The following is a 20,366-nucleotide window of genomic DNA, read 5'->3' as shown; positions in this document are numbered from 1 at the left end:
AAATGACGACACTGTTCTCTGTTATCCGCTGCTACTCACATAAACATTTTTTTTTCTATTTACTATAGAATGTGTTCTTTTCTAGTCATGTTATTGAGGGCTTGGTACAATCCAAATGAAAGTATGGAAAGAATAATTTGCAGAGATGTTTCAGGACTGTTCCCCTATTGTGGAGGAGGGCTGGAGAGATTGGAGACAGTAGGGAGATCCTTTCTTGTTTGAACTGAGTCCATTGTGTAAGTATCCACTTTCTCTACCTTAAGGGAGATGAAAGTTCTAGCTATATTAATAAAACTGACCTGGTTTTCTTTCTCTAGGAATCAAGACAGAGGGATTGTACCGTACCGTGGGCAGCAATATTCAGGTTCAGAAGCTGCTGAATGCCTTTTTTGGTAACAATTTTTTTTTGTTGTTGTTGTTGGTAACAATTTAAATTTCATAATTCTTTTGGGGAGTTGTTTGTATATTAGAAAGAAATGTGACTATAAGAGAAAGGAGACATTGATAAAGGTTGTAGAATATATTTTTAAATATAAAATGTACACTTACTTGCCTATGCTGAGTCTGAGACACCTTTCCTTGAAACAATGATTAGCATTACTCCTTCTCAAATCTGGATTCTACCCCAACCTCTCCATTGGAACTACTCTGGTCAGGCATAGAAGGTATATTCTTGTGAAATTCAATGAAATCTTTTCAGTTTCTATCTTACTTGATATTCTTATTGACTGCTCCCTCCTTTTGAAACGTTATCTCTACATGATGTTTATGATTCAACAGTCTCTTAATTCTTCTAACATCATGTATTATTCCTTTCAAGTGACTTTTGTCAGGTCCTTTTTCTTCTTATCTTTTAAATCTTGTCTGGGTATTTCCCAGCCTTCTATCTTTGCCCCCTTTCACTTCTTCTACATGTTTTCCTAATGATTAGATTTTTATCCTAGCTATGGATCATACTTTTCTTTTTTTTTTTTTACATAAGTCTGATAAATTTTGTTACATTCTGTACATCGTGACTTGAGTGTTGCAGTTTTGGTGATTTCTTTTTTAGTGTGTTGAATTTTGTTTTGTAGTCAGTTATTTGTGTATCAGCTTGCTTCATTTGAAGATTATTTTTAATCTTATTAGGACAGATATAAAATATTCTTTCCTGGCTAGTTTAGCCTTACAGCTAAGTTCTGGTTTCTTTTGTCTTTTCATTTTTAGTGGTTGAAACTGTAACAGTTGCCAGCTCTGTGTGAGTTCTGGGTATTCTTCAGAATAAAACTTCTTGGTATTTCTTTGTCTAGCCTCATGAATTTTCATCCTAGGCACTCATGGTTTTGTATTCAGTGACATACTCAAGTGGACCCACAGCTAAGGGTTTTTCAGTTCTTTTTCTACATAAATCCCTCTTCTCTGGTACTCTGACCTGCAAAGTTTACTCTGATCTTCTAGTTTACTCACCTTTCTGACATCTGATCTTTGTCTCTTCAACTGAGCAAGACGTCCATACTCAGCTTGAGCTCTCACTCCCCATGCTACCATCCAGAAAACGTTTTCAGGTAGCAAACTGGTAATGGTAAGGCTTATCTTGCTTTTCCCCCTGTTTCAGGGTTCTATACTGTGTATTGTTCAAGTACTACAAGGAGCTATTTCATATATTGTGTCCCAGATTCTAATTGTTACCACAGGAAAGAAAGTCTGGTTCTAGTTACTTCAACTCTCTTTGGTTTTTACTAGCATCTCTGTGATGTCAACACACCAAAATCACTAATCCAGACATCATATCATGAGTTCTAAACTAATGGATCCAGTTTCCCACTGGACCTGTGCTTTTCAAACATATTTAGGTCATGGCACACATTGGGCTTCCCTAGTGACTCGGTGGTGAAGAATCCACCTGTCAAAGCAGGAGATGCGGGTTTGATCCCTGGATCAGAAAGATCCCCTAGAGAAGGAAATGACAACCCACTTCAATATTCTTGTGTAGGAAATCCCATGGAAAGAGGAAGCTGGAGGGCTACAGTCCATGGGGTCACAAAAGAGTCAGACATGACTTAGTAACTAAACAACAGCAACACACTAGAATGATCATATCTGTGTAACACACTCTGGTGAATGGATAAAACTGATCATGACTGAGACAGTAATCCCCAAAGACTGAGGAAATCAGTACTGGAATTTTTGCATAAGATCTCTGTACATAGATATTCCACAGGTACATATGATTTACATGCCCAAAGCTAAACTCATTTTTTATGTCTTCCTGCAAACCTGCTCTTCTTCCTTTTGTGAATGGTGATGAATTGTCTGGTAAGTTCAGTTCTCATAAAGTTTCATGGAATAAGTTGAGTGTGGAAAGTTGCAGTTTGGATAAAGCATACATTTTTAGTCTTTTCTGTGGTGCATAGCAAACTTCCACAACCTTACAGACCTGATATCTCAAACTGTTAGCACTTGAGGGTACTATAGCATCCAGTAATAACAGTAATGTAGATTTTGCATTGCAGATTACATAACTGATGCCTCAATATATTTCTTTGTTTATCACTTTACACTGTTGACTTTTAAAAATGGATGTTCTGTTTTCCTGGCCAATTGACATTTCATTTTATAAGCTAAAGGACACTTCATATATAAAACAATTGACAGCATGGCCCAGGATGCCATGAAGTGTCCATTTAGTCTCTGAAAAATTATTTAGTCTCATAAATTATTTGGAATTCTATTTCCAGTATCACTACATTCTTCTACCTGATGTATAATAAGCTAAAACAAAATGTCATACTACTCATCCTTCTGATTCTGTTATAGGGTTCAATAGGACTGAAATGGTTCATTCAAACCACACATGACAGTACAACTCATTTGGTATAGTGCATCTGTGCACATCAACCTCCAAATAGGAATATCTAAAAAATAGACAAAGAAGTTCTGAATATAAATATTTATAAATATAATGTAAAATAGTGTTAATTTACTTATGTATGCATAAAACTGGTAAACCTTGATCCCTGGCCCATTATCTAAGTAATTCTAGATCTGGTGATGATCCTAATTCATTTATTCATTAATTTTAGCAAATATTTGAGTACCTACAAAGGGCCAGGCATTACACTCAGGGATATAGATTAAACATTGAACACCCTCCTTGTATTTCCTATCTTTGTGGGACTTACATTCTATGGAGAAGACTCAGCTAGCACATAATCTATACTTATGTATGGAGACCTCCCTTCAAAGCTTCTCTCATATTATGTCTTCTGGAGATTCTCACTGGGATACTCAATTTCCCTGCTTCTTTTGACCTATCCTGATCTTTTCCCACACCACTATGAATTGGCTGCCCTGGCTTCATGTAGGCTCACCATAATTTATCCAGGAAGAAAAGCATTCATTTTCTTTTACCAGCATGATAGCTTGTCCTTAATTTTTTCTTTATGTCTCATGCTCTTTTCCAGCTATTTTTTTACCCCTAAATCTGTATACTGTAGACTACCTTCTATGACATCTCCTATAACACTTAACTGTAGGCTTTCTTCTGTTGTTTACTAGAGCCTTTCATACTTCCTGTACCTGAAAATCTGTCTTTTTGGCATATAAAATGTAACAATCAAAAGGGATATATCCACAATTAATAATTATTTTTCAGTCGGTTTGTTGTTTGACTATTCACATCTCTCCCCTACTTTAGATTGTTGCATGATACCCTACATTAATAGATCCTACAAACTGTGAGGAATAGAGTCTACACTTGCATTAGATCCATCAGAAACTAACTTGGTTACAGAGAAACTAATTTGCTTACCTCTGAGATAGCTTGTACCTCATCTAACAGTTCTGCTTTTTCACCCTTTACCAAGTCATAGGCATCTTATCAATGATAATGCCTACTGCTATCATTATAATCTTGATAATCAAAATTATGCTCTTGATAATGCCATGTACCTAGTCCACTGTGTTCACTCAGTAACTGTTCCTTCAATGAAGCTCTGAAATCATGTTGTGCTTCAGAGACTAAGTGTTTGACAATGATGGGAGTAGATAGGGGGAATGAGGCATAGAGAGTGAAGAGACTGGATATATTAACTGAAGTCTTTGATGAAATTGAACCTGGCTAGGAAACCATTGCCAACAAAGGTCCATCTAGCCAAGGCTATGGTTTTTTCAGTAGTCATGTATGGATGTGAGAGTTGGACTGTAAAGAAAGCTGAACAATGAAGAATTGATGCTTTTGAACTGTGGTATTGGAGAAGACTCTTGAGAGTCCCTTGGACTGCAAGGAGATCCAGCCAGTCAGTCCTGAGTGTTCACTGGAAGAACTGATGTTGAACCTGAAACTCCAGTACTTTGGCCACCCGATGTGAAGAACTGACTCATTTGAAAAGACCCTGATGCTGGGAAAGATTGAAGGCAGGAGGAGAAGGGGACAACAGAGGATGAGATGGTTGGATGATATCACTGACTCAGTGGACATGAATTTGGCTAAACTCTGGGAGTTGGTGATGGACAGGGAGGCCTGGCATGCTGCAGTCCTTGGGGTTGCAAAGAGTCAGACATGACAGAGAATGAACTGAACTGAACTGTGGAAATCACACACAGAAAAGCATTGTTCCTATAATACTGTTACAATGCCAGAGGACTACTGAGCTAAGCAGAAGAGAAGTTGGCATGGTGAGTGAAGTAACTAATCACTAAGATATTACTTATTTAGGTATTTAAATTTCTCCTTTCACATTCATGCTATTAGAAGAAAATACATTTTATTTTCAGAAACCAAGTGGATAGCACCTAATATAATCATATAGAGAGAGTTAGAAATGTGCATACATGCATGACAATAGACATTTTTATTTCCATACTTAATGCAAAGTAGTCAACATCTGAAAAGTTAATTTTAGTATTAAGCTCACATATACTTACACAGATAATAAGTACATATTAAACAGAAGTAGCTTTGAATTACATGAGCTGTTTGGCTGAAGGAGCAAGAAGTCCACTTGAAAATAAAATAAAATCATGTCACATTCCACTTCAGGAGTTGCAGAACTTTGTGCATTAATCTTTAAAAGCATTCTATATGGTAATAATCTTTATTATACTCTAGTATAATGGGGAGCTTTAGCTTTCAATATATATCAAAATACTTTTATTCCTAAGTTCAGATCTTAGATCTTGCGTGAATATATTTTAAAAATTCATGTAGGTTCAAAACATTAATCATGTAACCATGACTATACTTACTAACCTAGATACATTGATTATTTTCAGATCATACTTGATTTGAACCAATGCTACTGGAGGCTGAAATAATTTATCATCTATATGTAATGTTGTCCTTAAAATTATTTTCTATTTTTCTTTAGTTTTGAACTGACTTAAGAAACTTTTAGAAGTATAATTAGTAGACTGAGCATTTTTTCTATTGTTTTCTCAAGATCTGAATAGCTGTTGTCAAATTGGTCTTTAGTTTCCAATCAATATATTGCCATTTATTGGGGATTCCTGTTAATATGTGAAAGATGGGACAAGAATTTTTGTTTCATAGATATCTTAAGTTACAAAAAATAAATGAAAGCTGACATATGAATCTAGCAAACCCCTCACCCAAATTACTCCATGGTGCTGGGTTTCTGATATAGGGACATTCTGTCACTTATCTTGTCATGAAAAAGCAACCAGGAAATTCTTCACATTAGTGTCCTATGGCTGCTCTAACAGATTGCCACAAACATAGTGGCTTAAGATAACACAATTTGTTCTCTTAAAGTTTAGGATGTCAAAGGTTTACAGTCAGTCTTATGGAGTTAAAATCAAGATATTGGCAGAATTACATTCCTTCTGGAGGCTCTGGAAGAGAATCTGTTTCCTTACCTTTTGCAGCTTCTAGAAGAGGTCCATCTTCTTTGCCTCCTATGTGCTAAGCATTATATTAGATGGTCAGTACATAACAGACAACAAGGCAGACAAAAATTCCTTTCCTCACAGAGCTTAGAGTCTAGCAGCAGCTATAGTTTATGAACAGAGTCATACATTTTCCTCTCAAAGTAACCTCTGTAATATTCCAGATCCAGGGCCCTGTTGATCTCTACTGGCAGAACAAGGACATAAAACAGAAAAGAAATCACAGAATTCCCTTTGGAATAAAATAGCCTGTTTCCTGAATGAAGATATTTCATAATATTTATATGATGCATGTAAGGAAAACATATTAGGGATAATGTAAAATTGCTCCCCCCCCCCCCCCGCCATGACGTGGCCTATATACATCATTGCTTCTGTCTGAACTCCATTTGTTTTCATTTTCTTTCAGGTCTTATTGTTGTTGCCTGCCTCCTTCTCTCTTGACATATAAACATTTTTCTCCTTGAAACCAGTCTTATAATTTTATCTCATTCATTGATATACCCAGTGTTTTTTGAATGCCTACTATGTGATAGACATTGGTGTTTATGACTACTGTTTATCTCGCTGTTCTTTTATCCCATTCTTCACATATCCCTTACTTTCCATTCTAATGTACTATGACTATTGATTCACTTCCATAAAATCTCTCCCATTGTGTCATATTGGAAACCCTTCCAGATAAAAGTAACAGTCAAAGCAATCAGAAATGAAAGACTAGTATTCCCTATATCAAACATAGTTATCGTCTGAGAAAATTGCATTTACTTAATTCTCAGTAGGCAGTACATGCTCAAGCGTTTCTCTTATCTGTATTTCTTCATCAGATGCCTGGACCTAGGAATCTAGTACACAGCATGGTGGCTGACACAGAAAATATTTGTGGAATGAATGAGTGCTTTGGTGAATTAACTAATGATATTTCAAAACTAATGACATATTGCAGACCACAGCAAAATATACCTACAATTCCATATTTGTGTCATCCCCATCTATCCCTAATAATTGTACAAGTAATTGATTGCCAGTTACATTGAGCAAAGTTCCACAAACTTTGTCAATTAAAAACAAAGCAAAAATTTGAAACCAACACATTTGTAGTATAAGAATCCTCAGCAAGTCCCACTATAATGTGAATACATGTTCTAAATTGATTTCATGAGTCGACCAGCCTACACTTGCACTCACAATTTCACATCCCATGGAATGTATATCTACTGTCATAAGATAAACTGAGGCAAATTAAAAATTTTAAGAGTCTATTTGAGCAAAAATTGATTTGAATAAGGTAGCACCCAATCTAGCAGATAGAAAGGAGCTCTGAGGAGCTATACAAAAATGAAGACATCTATAGGCAATGGGGAGCAGTAATAAGGAAATAATACTGATATAAAAGTGGATTGGTTATTGCAATATTAATTTCCTTTAGGGGATAACAGGGATCTACCAGGTAGATTAACTAATTAGTTTTGATCATGTGATTCCTGACTGACTAGATTAAGATTGCATTTCTGGGAGAGCAGAAATTGTAATTATGTCTTGGTTTGATGACATGTGGCTTAGCCTAAAAGACTCCATTTTGAGTCTGCTGTCTTGTTTTCTTAGTATTACAAGATGCTATAGAGTATTGAGAAGAGAACAAATAAGTTTTCACTGAAAGCATGAAACCCATAAATAAAGGACAAATTTAACAATAAGGATTTTTTATACCTCAAAATTAGAGCAATACATGTTTCACTCTTTTCTACCAACTGCACATCTTGAACACGTTTTTTGTATCAATGCCTATCACCTATAATGTTGTATTGAAATTATTTTTTTGAATGCATGCATTTATTCATTTTTTTGAACTCTTTATTTGTACTATGATAAAGTATACATACTATGAAAGTTACCATTTAAACAATTCAGGGTCATTAAGTATACTTCCATTAATGTGCAATCATTTCCATTGACCATCTACAGAACACTTCATACCTAACTTCATTTCTGTTACTTTAAAATAGTTAGTCCCACTCTCTCCTTCCCCATAGTCTATATTTTTGACTATTCTGTTTACCTCATGTAAGCAGATTCATCCTATATTTGTCTTTGTATCATGGCTTATTTTGTTTAGCAAAATATTTTATAGATTGACCTACATTGTATGTCAGAGATTTTCTTTCTTTTTAAAATTGAACAACATTCTGCTGAATGAATATACCACATTTTGTTCACCCATTCATTCATGGATGAAAATTTGGGTTGTTTACACCTTTAGGATCTTGTAAGTAATAATACTAAGAAAATTGTTCAAATATCTACTAACTTTACTGCATCAGTTCTTTTGAGAATAGATGTAGAAGGTGATTCTATACTTGATTTGTTTCTTATTGTAATATGTTTTTTAACTCACATAGACATGATATATTATTTTGAGGCATAAAACATTGTGATTTAGTATTTTATAGATTATTCCCCATTAAAGTTATTAAAAACTATAGGTTATATTTCCTGTTTGGGTAATATATCATTGTAGCTTAATTTATACATGGTTTTTTTTTTTCTTTTAAGAAAAATTTTAGTTGTTGCTCATTTGCTAAGTCATGTCTGATTCTTTGTAGTCCCATGGACTGCAGCATGTCAGGCTCCCCTCTCCTTCACTATCTCCCGGAGTTTGCTCAGATTCATGTCCTTTGAGTCGGTGATGCTATTTAAACATCACATCTTCTGCCGCTTCCTTATCCTTTTGCCTTCAGTCTTTCCCATTATCAGGGTCTTTTCCAATGAGTTGGTGACATCAGGAAGCCAAACTACTGGAGCTTCAGCTTAAGCATCAGTCTTCCCAATGAATATTCAGGTTGATTTTCTTTAGGATTGTCTGGTTTGATCTCCTTGCAGCCCAAAGGACTCTCAAGAATCTTCTGCAGCACTACAATTCAAAAGCATCAATTCTTCAGTGCTTAGCCTTTATGGTCCAACTCTCACATCCATACATGACTACTGAAAAAACCATAGCTTTGATTATACAGACCTTTGTTGACAAAATGATGTCTCTGATTTTCAATAGGCTGTCTGGGTTTGTCATAGCTTTCCTTCCAAGGAGCAAACATCTTTTAATTTCATGGCAGCAGTTACTGTTCACAGTGATTTTGGGGTTGAAGAGAATAAAATCTGTCAGTTTCCACTTTTTCCCCTTCTATTTGCCACGAAGTGATGGGACTGGGTAACATAATCTTAGTTTTTTCAATGTTGAGTTTTAATTGGTGAAAAATCGCTTTACAGTGTTGTGCTGGTTTCTGCCATACAACAGTGTGAAATAGTGTGTGTGTGTGTGTGTGTGTGTGTGTGTGTGTGTAATCTCCCCTCCTCTTGAGCCTCCCTCTTCCCCCATACCACCACTCTAGGTCATCATCTGCCATACAACAGTGTGAAATAGTGTGTGTGTGTGTGTGTGTGTGTGTGTGTGTGTAATCTCCCCTCCTCTTGAGCCTCCCTCTTCCCCCATACCACCACTCTAGGTCATCACAGAACACCTGGCTGCACTCCCTGTGTTACATAGTAACCTCCCACTATCTGTTTTACACATGATCATGTATATATGTCAATGCTGCTTTCTCACATCTTCCAACTTCAACTTCCCCTGCTTTGTTCACAAGTCCATTAGAGAATGGTTCATCAGTGCCCTTCTTCTAGATGCCATATGTGTTAATATATATTTGTGTTTTCTCTTTCTGACTTCACTCTGTGTAAGAGGCTCTAGGTTCATCCACCTCACTGCAACTAGCTCAAATTTGTTCCTTATTATGGCTGAGTAATATTCTATTATCTACCAAATTTTCATTATCCATTCATCTGTCCATGGACATCTAGGTTGCTTCCATAACCTGGCTACTGTAACTATTGCTGCAATGAACATTGGCATACCTGTGTCTTTTTTAAAATTAATTAATTAATTAATTAATTTTATTTTACAGCATTGTATTGGTTTTGCCATACATTGACTTGAATCTGCTATGGGTGTACATGTGTTCCCCATCTTGAATCCCCCTCCCACCTCCCTCCCCATCCTATCCTGTCCCAGTGCACCAGTATCCTGTATCATGCATCGAACCTAAACTGGTGACTCCTTTCACATATGACAATTTACATGTTTCAATGCCATTCTCAGATATCATCCCATCCTCGCCCTCTCCCACAGAGTCCAAAAGACTGTTCAATACATCTGTGTTTCTCTTGCTGTCTTGCATACAGGGTTATCATTACCATCTTTATAAATTCCATATAATTGTGATTTTCTCAGGGTATATGCCCAGTAGTGGGATTGCTGGGGTCATATGATAGATTTGTTACTATAGAATCTCCATACTGTTATCCATAATGGCTGCATCAATTTACCTTCCCACCAACAGTTCTGAAGAGTTCCCTTTTCTCCACATCCTCTCCATCATTTATCGTTTGTGTATTTTTTGATGATGGCCACTCAGATTGCTGTGAAGTGATACCTCATTGTAGTTTTCTTTTGCATTTCTCTAGTAATGAGCAATGTTGATGATCTTTTCATATATTTATTTGCCATCTGTATGTCCTCTTCAGAGAAATGTCTGTTTATGTCTTCTGCCCATTTTTTGTTTGGATTGTTTGTTTTTATGATATTGAGCTGTATGTGCTGCTTATATATTTTGGAAACTAGCCAGTTGTTAGTTACTTCATTTGTAATTATTTTTTTCCCATTCTGATGGTTGTCTTTTCATCTCATTTATAGATTCCTTTGCTGTGCAAAAACTTTTAAGTTTCATTAGGTACCATTTGTTTATTTTTGTTTTATCTCCATAAATCCAAAAGGTGAGTCAGAAGGAATCTTGCTGTCATTTATATCCAAGAGTATACTGCATATGTTTTCCACAGAGAGCATTATAGCATCTGGCCTTACATTTAAGTCTTTAATCCATTTTGAGTTTGTTTTCATGTATGGTGTTAGGTAGTGTTCTAATTTCATTCTTTCACATGTAACTGTCCAGTGTTCCCACTGAAACTTGTTGAAGAGATTGTCTTTTCTCCATTGTATATTCTTTCCTCCTTTGTCAGCAATAAGGTACCCATAGGTGTATGGGTTTACCTCTGGACTGCTCTATCTTGTTCCATTTGTCTCTATTGCTGTTTTTGGGTCAATGCCATTCTGTTTTGATGACTGTAACTTTGTAGTATAGTCCGAAGTCAGGGAAATTGATTCTTCCAGCTCTGATTTTTCTTTCTCAAGATTGCTTTGGCTATTTGGGATATTTTGTGTTTCCATACAAATTATAGATTTTTTGTAGTTCTATGAAAAGCACTATTGTTTATTTGATAGTAATTGCATTGAATCTGTAGATTCATTTGATTAGTATAGTCATTTTTACAATGTTGGTTTTTCTAGTTCAAGAATATGATATATCTCTCTACCTGTTTGAGTCATCATTGATATCTTTTGTTAGTGTCTTATATTTTTCTGCATACAGGTCCTTTGTCTCTTAAGGTAGGTTTAGTCCTAGGTATTTTATTCATTTTGTTGTGGTGGTGACTGGAACTGTTTTCTTAATTTCTCTTTCTGAGTTTTCATTGTTAGTGTATAGGAATGCAAGGGATTTTTGTGTATTAATTTTATATCCTGCAACTTTACTAAATTCATTGAAAAACTCTTGGAATTTTTGGTGGCAGTTATAGAATTTTCTATCTATAGTATCATGTCATCTGCAAGCGGTAGAGTTTTACTTATTTTCTAATCTGGATTCCTTTTATTTATAGTTCTTCTCTGATTGCTGTGTCTAGGACTTCTAAAACTATGTTTAGTAATAGTGGCCAGAGTAGGTACCATTGTCTTCCTGATCTTTGAGAAAATGCTTTCAATTTTTCACCATTGAGAGTAATGTTTGTTGTGGGTTGGACATCTATGACCTTTATTGTGTTGAGGTAGGTTCCTTCTATGACAATTTTCTGGAGATTTTTTTAATCATTTTTTTATCAATGTGTGTTGAATTTTTTCTATTGCTTCCTGTGCATTTATTGAGAGAATCATATTTTTTTTCTTTTTATTTGTTAATGTGGTGTATCACATTGATTTATTTGCATATATTGAAGAATCTTTTCATCCCTGAGAAAAATCCCACTTTCTTTTATTTTTTTCATTTATTTTTATTAGTTGGAGGCTAATTACTTTACAATATTGTAGTGGTTTTTACCATACATTGACATGAATCAGCCATGGATTTACCCACTTTCTTTTAATATATTGTTGGATTCTGTTTGCTAGAACTTTTTGAGGATTTTTACATCTATGTTCATCAGTGATACTGGCTTGTAATTTTCTTTTTTTGTGATATCTTTGTCTGCTTTTGGTATCAGGGTGATAGCGGCCTTACAGAATGAATTTGGGGAATTTCCTCCCTCTGAAATTTTTTGGAAGAGTATAAGCAGGATAGATGTTAGCTTTTCTCTAAACCTTTGATAGAATTCGCATGTGAAACTATCTGGATTTTGCTTGCTGGAATTTTTTTTTAATCACAGTTTCATTTCAGTACTTATGATTGGTCTGTTCATATTTTCTAATTTTTCCTGGTTCAGTCTTGGAAGGTTATACTTTTCTAAGACTATGTGCATTTTTCCCAAGTTGTTCATTTTATTGCATGTAGTTGCTCATAGTAGTCTGTTATAACCCTTTGTGTTTCTGTCTTGTCTGTTGTGACTTCTTTAAAATTTTAATGATTAGAGTCTTCTCCTTTTTTCATGATGTGTCTAGTTAATGACTTCTCATTTTTTTATCTTCTCAAAGAACTAGTTTTTAGTGTTATTGATCTTTTCTATTGATTCCTTAATTTCTCTTTCATTTATTCATGCTCTGATCTTTATGATTTCTTTCTTTCTACTAAGTTTGGGATTTTTTTTTCTTCTTTTTCCCATTGCTTTAGGTATAAGTTTAGGTTGTCCATTTGAAGTTTTTCTTGTTTTCTGACCTGGCTTGTATTGCTCTAAACTTACCTCTTAACACTGCTTTTACTAGTTGTCATGTTTCTATTGTCATTTGTTTCTAGGTATTTTTTAAAATTTCCTCTTTGATTGCTTCAGTGACCTCTTGGCTATTTAAAATCATATTGTTTAGTCTCTATGTGTTTGTGTTTTTTATGGTTATTTGTTGAGTCCAGCGTGACAGCACAGGTTCCTGAAAGCGCAGCACAGTGAAAGAATGAGAAACATTCAAGAAAGTTACAGCAGGGATCAGGGGACCAATACCACCATGAGGTGAAGGTGCCCAAACTGATCTCAAGTCTGCTTTATTATACCTTTTGAGACTTGCTTGTACATGTTTACATGAGCATAGCAGGCCAGGTGGCCTCCAATGATAATCCCATGCCGTTAACATTTAACACTTATGTATCCCTGTTTTTCTGCCTCAAGGACAAAGACCCAGTTAATCTTTATGTGCCGCCCAGGCGCCAAAGATAGGAAAAGTCTGTTGATGGCTTTCATCTCCAGGCGTTGGAGAAGGTGATGGCAACCCACTCCAGCATTCTTGCCTGGAAAATCCCATGGACAGAGGAACCTGTTAGGCTGTGGTCCATGGGGTCGCTAAGACTCGGACACGACTGAGCGACTTCACTTTCACTTTTCACTTTCATGCATTGGAGAAGGAAATGGCAACCCACTCCAGTGTTCTTGTCTTGAGAATCCCAGGGACGGGGGATCCTGGTGGGCTGCAGTCTATGGGGTCGCACAGAGTTGGACACAACTGAAGCGACTTAGCAGCAGCAGCAGCGGCAGCAGCATCCCCAGGCTTACATCCTGCTTTCAAGATGTTTTTTGTTCCTTCTTGAATTCCTTCAGGAGTCACATACTGGAGTCCTGTCCTCTCAGCAAGATTGTTTAATTCTCTTGCCAGGACTTTTAGTAGGCCTGTCTCCTACAGTTATTGTTCTGTAATTAATATGTAATTTTATAACATTATGTCAAAAAATTCTTGATCGAAATTTGAATTTTGTTAAGTTTACCACGGCTTGATTTACGACCTAAGATGTGATCTATCCTGGTGATGTTATAGGTACACTTGAGAAAAAAGTATACCCTGCTGTTTTTGGTTTGAATGTCCTGTAGTCATCAATTAGGTCTATCTTGTCCAATGTGTCTTTTAAGTCTTGTATTTCCTTATTAATTTTCTGTCTGGATGATCTGTCCATTTGTGTGGGTAGGGTGTTAATGTTTCCACTATCACTGTGACCCCTATAATTTGAATGTTGGTGTGCTTAATGTTGTCCTAGAGGTCACTGAAACTCTCCTCAGTTGTTTTAATTATTTTTTCTTTATTCTGCTCTGCTTCAATTATTTACATCATTGTATCTTGCATCTCACTTATCTATTCTTCTGCCTCAGTTATTCCATTATTCCTTCCTCCTTGCATATTTTTTTATTTCAGTTATGTTGTCGATTGTAATTTATTTCTTCTAGGTCCTTGTTAAATATTTCCTGTGTCTTCTCAATCCATGGCCCCATTTGATTTATCTGTGCCTCCATTTCATTTACACAGTTTGGGATCATCTTTACTATCATTACTCTGAATGCTTTTTCAGGTAGACTGCCTAGTTCTTCTTCATTTGTTTGGTCTGGTGGGTTTTTACCATTCTCCTTCCTCAGTTGCATGTTTTCTGTCTTTTCATTTTGTTTCATTTACTCTGTTTGGTGTCTCCTTTACACAGGCTGCCACATCATAGTTCCTTTTATTTATAGTTTCTGCCTCCAGTGCTGTGGTTTTTGCAGTGCCTTGTGAAGTTTTCCTGGTGAGGGGGACTGGTGTTTATATTTTGATGGGTGCAGCTGGATCTTGTCTTTCTGAATGTCAGTGTCATGCCCAGTGATGCATTATTGGGTGTCTGTGAGCTTGGTATGACTTTGGGTAGCCTGTCTGCTAATGGGTAGGGTTGTGTTCCTGTTGTGCTAGTTGTTTAATATGATTCATCTGCCTACTCAGTGAAAGTGCCAGAAATTGCTACAGTCTGAGGCGGGTTGTGCGCTTTCTCAGAGGCATTCGTTCTGGTCATGGGTCCCTTGGATGAGCCAAGCTACATAGTCTCCCAAGATGCTGTGGGTAGTGAATTGTGCCTGCTCACAGCTTGGCAGCCACTGTGGCAACAATCATGCCCACCTCTGGAGTCACAGCCCTGTCTTTCCCCCCACCTCTGGCACTCATGCCAGCCTTGGCAGCAGCAGGTTCATAATCATATCCACCTCTGGGGTCATAGACCACAGCTAGCTCATCCCACCTATGGCATTTTCGAAGGTGGGTACCTGCCATCTGTGAGTGCATGGAGTTAGAGGGTCCCTGCAACAATGATCTTGTCTCTCTGGTGGACCTGGCTTTTTCCCTAGATTCCCTTGTCTGTGTTGTACTAACCCCTTCAGGTTATCTTCACAGCAGTCAACTGTGGTCCTATCCCTGGGGTTTGACCCCTGGTTCCTGAGCCTCCACACCAGACTGCATTTACCACAATGGGTGTGCAAACCACTTCTTGGCTGGGAGGTGATGGTCAATAGTGATCACTATGGTGAATTCTCTCCATTTTGTCTTCCAAGTACCTACTGTGTCATTTCCCTCTGAGATTCCAAAGCTCCCCCCATCCCCACCTGTAAGGGGGTTTCCAAGTATGCAGAAGCTATTCTTCCTTCATAGCTCCCTCTTTGAGGTGCAGGACCTGTCTGGTTTCTTCTCATTTTTTTCTCAATGCTATTTTCCTACTGCTTTATGTGGAGATTAACTTGTCTTTTTGGAAGTCTGAAGTCTTCTGCCAACATTCAATAGGTATTCTGTAGGAGCTTTATCACATGCAGCTGTATTTTTGATGCATTTGTGGGTAGATGATCTTCATGTCTTACTCCTCTACCATCTTCAACCCCTCCTCTTGACTTTATTTCTTGATGCATGTCTCTCTCAGGGTATTTTTTTTTCTCAGAAGCAGGAACCATTCCATATATGGCTTGGAGTGCTGTGCTCAGTTGCTCAGTTGTGTCTGACTCTTTGGGGCTCCATGGACTATAGTCTGCCAGGCTCCTCTGCCTATGGAATTTTCTAGGCAAGAATACTGGAGTGGGGTGCCATTTCCTATTCTGGGAGCTATCTCCAACCCAGAGATCGAACCTGTGTCTCTTGCAACTCCTGCGTGGTCAGGCAGATTCTTTTCCACTAGCACCACATGGGAAGCTTGTACTTCATACTGTTGCACAAGTTCCTACCTTGTATAGTTTCACAAAATAAAGCTGCTATGAATCACTACAGGTAGCATCAAGTTATTTGAACTGACATGTAATTAATATGTGGGAATAACAGTAATTAGCAAATCATTAGGTTGTTTTTTTTTTTTTTTTTCTGTATGGGGCCTAGAATTTTCAAAGATAACTAAATTCCAATCAGATGCAATTCTTCATTTAAACTGTATAGAGGATAATGGGCAAAGGGAAATTGCAGCTGTTTTCTCTGTTTGAAGGCATCTTTTATTTGTTCTTCCTATTGTCCTCATCATTCCCTCATTTGCTGGCCAGATGATCACATCCAGGTTTCCTGTTGACTCTTCTTACCTGGGTAGTTAATTCAGTTTTGATATTTCTCTCTATCCCAGTCATGTATTTTATTCATTCCATTTTTAGACATGTTGTGGTCTCCTTCTAGTGGAGAAACGGTGGTCTCGGATAAAAGGGAAAGAAACCAATGCAATCTAAATCAGGCTGTTTCGTCATTTGGTCATTCATGCTTCCACATTTGTCCACCATGTGAATTCTTGTTCATCATCAGATTTCTCTTTTGATATTGTATCATTTGAAGCCAAAACTCATCTTACCAAAAGAGTTAATCACTTCTTTTTCTCTACCAGTTCTACACTTTGCACTGTTTGTATTATTGTATATTTCTTGCTGTGATATAATCACATCTGGGTTTATCTGACCTGCGCACCATGAGTGCACAGGAAGAGGGGCTATTTCTTAATCTTGAGGAAGAAAGACTAGTCTGGAGGAAGAGGGACTATTTCTTAATCTTGGTTGAGAATCATGTGTGGGTAGGTCTCCAGAACTTCTAGACTTTTAATTTAGTGGACTATGACTACAGGTCTTTAATCAACTCCATTTCCCTCTGAAATTCCTGGAAATGTCTAAAATTTGGGACACATTTACCACCAAATTACCTGAATAATAGTTAGATATAATATATCAGCAGTAGAGATGACAAAGCTTCTTAGCATGGCCTCTTGTTTCAATATCAACTTCAGTTCTTATAAGGACCCTTTGAATCCGCCATGGGTGTACATGTGTCCCCCATCCTGAAACCCCTTCCCACCTCCCTCCCCATCCCATCCCTCTGGGTCATCCCAGTGCACCAGCCCCAAGCATCCTGTACCATGTCAATGTATGGCAAAACCAATACAATGTTGTAAAGCAAAATAAATAAGTTAATTTTTAAAAAATAAATAAATTTAAAAGAATAAACAAAAAATAAAAATTAAAAAAAAAAAAGCTCTCATCAGAAGTAAAAAAAAAAAATTATAGGGAAAAAACAGTATAGTACTGAATAAAGACAGATGTAGACTAAAGGAAAAGAATAGAGAAACCAGAAATAAATCCTCTCACATGTGATGAAATGATTTTTGACAAGGGTATCAAGACCATTCAATGGGGATTGTCAGTCTTCAACAAATGGCACTAGGAAAATGATATCCACATAATCCGAGATTCTTTACAGAAAGTTCCAGCAAAGCAAACTTAAAAAGGCCTATGTAGTCAATTACAATTCTTGCTGTGCTTATGTAAATAATCAATCAAAATTTAACGACCCTAAAATTTTCTAAACAAGAATCTAATAGGGGGAAGGACTCTGCAGAGACATTTTATGTTTCAATGGAAAATTATTGCACATACAATGGGTCATTGTAGCTCAGTTGGTAAAGAATTTGCCTGCAGTGCAGGAGACCCGGGTTCGATTCCTGGGTTGGGAAGATCCCCTGGAAAAGGAAATGGTAACCCACTCCAGTATCCTTGCCTGGAAAATCTCACAGACAGAGGAGCCTGGTGGGCTGCAGTCCATGGGGTCGCAAAGAGTCTGGCATGACTGAGTGACTAACACTTACTTATGGGTCATTAGATTCTAGAATAAAATTCTTAATATGACTGATAAGGTCCTGCAGACAAAGCCCCAGACTGAGATTGGCAAATAAAATACAGGATGCCTAGTTCAACTCGAATTTCACATAAACAATGGTTATTTTTTTAAAATATAAGTATGTCCCAAATCTATTGATCTGAAATTAGAATTTTATTGGCGGATTCAAGTCAATGATGAGAGCTTCTAAGATCTACTCTCTTAGTACCACACTTTTTGATTATGGTAGCATTGTGAAAGACAAATGCACGAGACAATTAAGAAAATAGTTTTATTCAGTCTTTTGCAATAGCCAGAACCTTTATTAATGACGAGCATCTCAAATACCTATCATAGAAAAGGAAGGAAATTTGGGGTTTGTAGCAGTATTATTTTATGTATTATGCAGTATTACTCAACCATAAAAAAGACTGCATTTGAGTCAGTTCTAGTGAGTTAGCTGAACCTAGCACCTATTTTGGGCTTCCCTGGTAGCTCAGTGCTAAAGAATCTGCCTGCAGTGCAGGAGACCCAAGTTCAATCCCTGGGTCAGTAAGATCTCCTGGAGGAGGGCATGGCAACCCACTCCAGTACTATTGCCTAGAGAATTCCATGAACAGAGGAGCCTGGCAGACTGCAGTCCATAGGGTTGCACACAGTCGGAAACGACTGAAGTGATTAAGTAGCATCAGTACCTGTTTTACAGAGTGAAGTAAATCAGAAAAACAAATATAGTGTATTAACTCATATATATAGAATCTATAAAAATGGTATGGATGAACCTATTTGCAGGGAAGGAATGGAGACACAGATATAGAGAATAGAATTGTGGACACAGTAGAGGAAGGAAAGGGTGGGATGAGTGATTAAAGTAGCATCACATGTATACACTACCAAGTGTAAAACAGAGAGCTGTCTGAAATATATGTCTGGAGTTGCTGCTGTGTATGCTTTAAGTTGGGATGCTTTAAGTTCAACACCTAGAAATATTCTCAGCTAGTTGTCCTACTGCTAAATCACAGTAGATGGTTCAGCTGGTCCTTAATGAACAAAAAAGTGACTGTATGGGAAATGGACTTACATTGTTCAAAGGAGAAAGAATGCCTATTGTATTGTATAATAGATAAGCAAGGGAGTCACCATGAGTTTTATATAGGTCATGTGGAAGGACAGAGATGTGTCTTATATTCAAGGGCAGGGTGGTCCTTTGAAGTTAGCTGTTCTGGACACAAAAATAATGAGGGTGATTTCTTAATCATCCCTGTTTCCTTGGAGCATAGGGTTCAGGTAACGTTCAACATTGTCACTATACTTAAGTTGACCCCTTTTCTTTGACAGAATTTGGATTAAAATATTAATACTATCCTGGATTTTGAACAGAAAATGATTCACTTTTTAAAGATATTTATTTAGATGTTTGAATAGGAAAAAACCTGCTTTGACTTAAATAGTCACATTTAATAGTGACTATTAAATTTTAATTAATAATTTATCAATTATTTAATTTAATTAATTTAAATTAAATTAATTAAATAATTTAATTATTTAATTTAATTAATAATTTAAATTAATTAAATGTAACATTAAATAGTTACATTCCTTTTTAGATCATGCTATAATTAATTTTTTTCCAACTAAATACATTAAACATACAACCAATTATGTACGCAAATAACTGTGTGTGCCTTGCAAAATAATATTTTGTGTGTGACTCAGAAGACAGTTGATTTTTTTAATGTACTTAGATGACATAATTATTAGGTTTACAGTATAAAGTTTGTTCTAAAACCTCTATCTCCATTTCGATTGTTGAGATAATCTCACAAATAATGATGTGTGCAAGTGAAAGTAAAAGTGACGCAGTTGTTTCCAACTCTTTGTGACCCCATGGACTATACAGTCCATGGAATTTTCTAGGCCAGAATACTGGAATGGGTACACCTTTACCTTCTCCTGGGAATCTTCCCAACCCAGGGATCAAACCCAGGTCTCCCACATTGCAGGTAGATTCTTTACCAGCTGAGCCACAAGGGAAGCCCAGGAATACTGGAATGGGTAGCCTATGTCTTCCCCAGTGGATCTTCCTGACTAAGGAATCAAACTGAGGTCTCCTGCATTGAAGGTGGATTCTTTACCAACTAAGCTATCATCCTGTCATTTAAATTGTTTTTGGGCTTTTCCTTATGTGTTATGAAGATTACTTTTTGACTTACTCTAAAAATAGAACTTAAATATTTGGGATGAGAAAAAATCAAAAACAGTCTCGTTAGGAATGATTCATCTAAAACCCAAGGAGCTATAAAACATCCATAATTATGTGAAAATATTAGAAATTTTGAATTTTTTTTTATAG

At 36.7% G+C, this 20,366-nt stretch overlaps 1 protein-coding gene across 7 annotated transcripts in view; it reads left to right on the top strand.

Annotated features, from left to right (window-relative positions):
* Positions 1-20,366, top strand: part of OPHN1 (oligophrenin 1) — a 734,952-nt gene that overhangs the window by 321,810 nt on the left and 392,776 nt on the right. For all 7 annotated transcript variants that reach the window (XM_065915121.1, XM_065915123.1, XM_065915118.1 and 4 more), the window contains one exon: positions 318-392. In XM_065915121.1, the coding sequence (XP_065771193.1) occupies positions 318-392 (75 nt within the window). The remainder of the gene's footprint in view (positions 1-317; positions 393-20,366) is intronic.

This window comes from Muntiacus reevesi, chromosome X, assembly GCF_963930625.1.
Source record: "Muntiacus reevesi chromosome X, mMunRee1.1, whole genome shotgun sequence".
Classification (NCBI taxonomy): domain Eukaryota; kingdom Metazoa; phylum Chordata; class Mammalia; order Artiodactyla; family Cervidae; genus Muntiacus; species Muntiacus reevesi.
The sequence above is the reverse complement of the archived record's forward strand: the minus strand, read 5'-3'. Positions and strand labels throughout refer to the sequence as shown.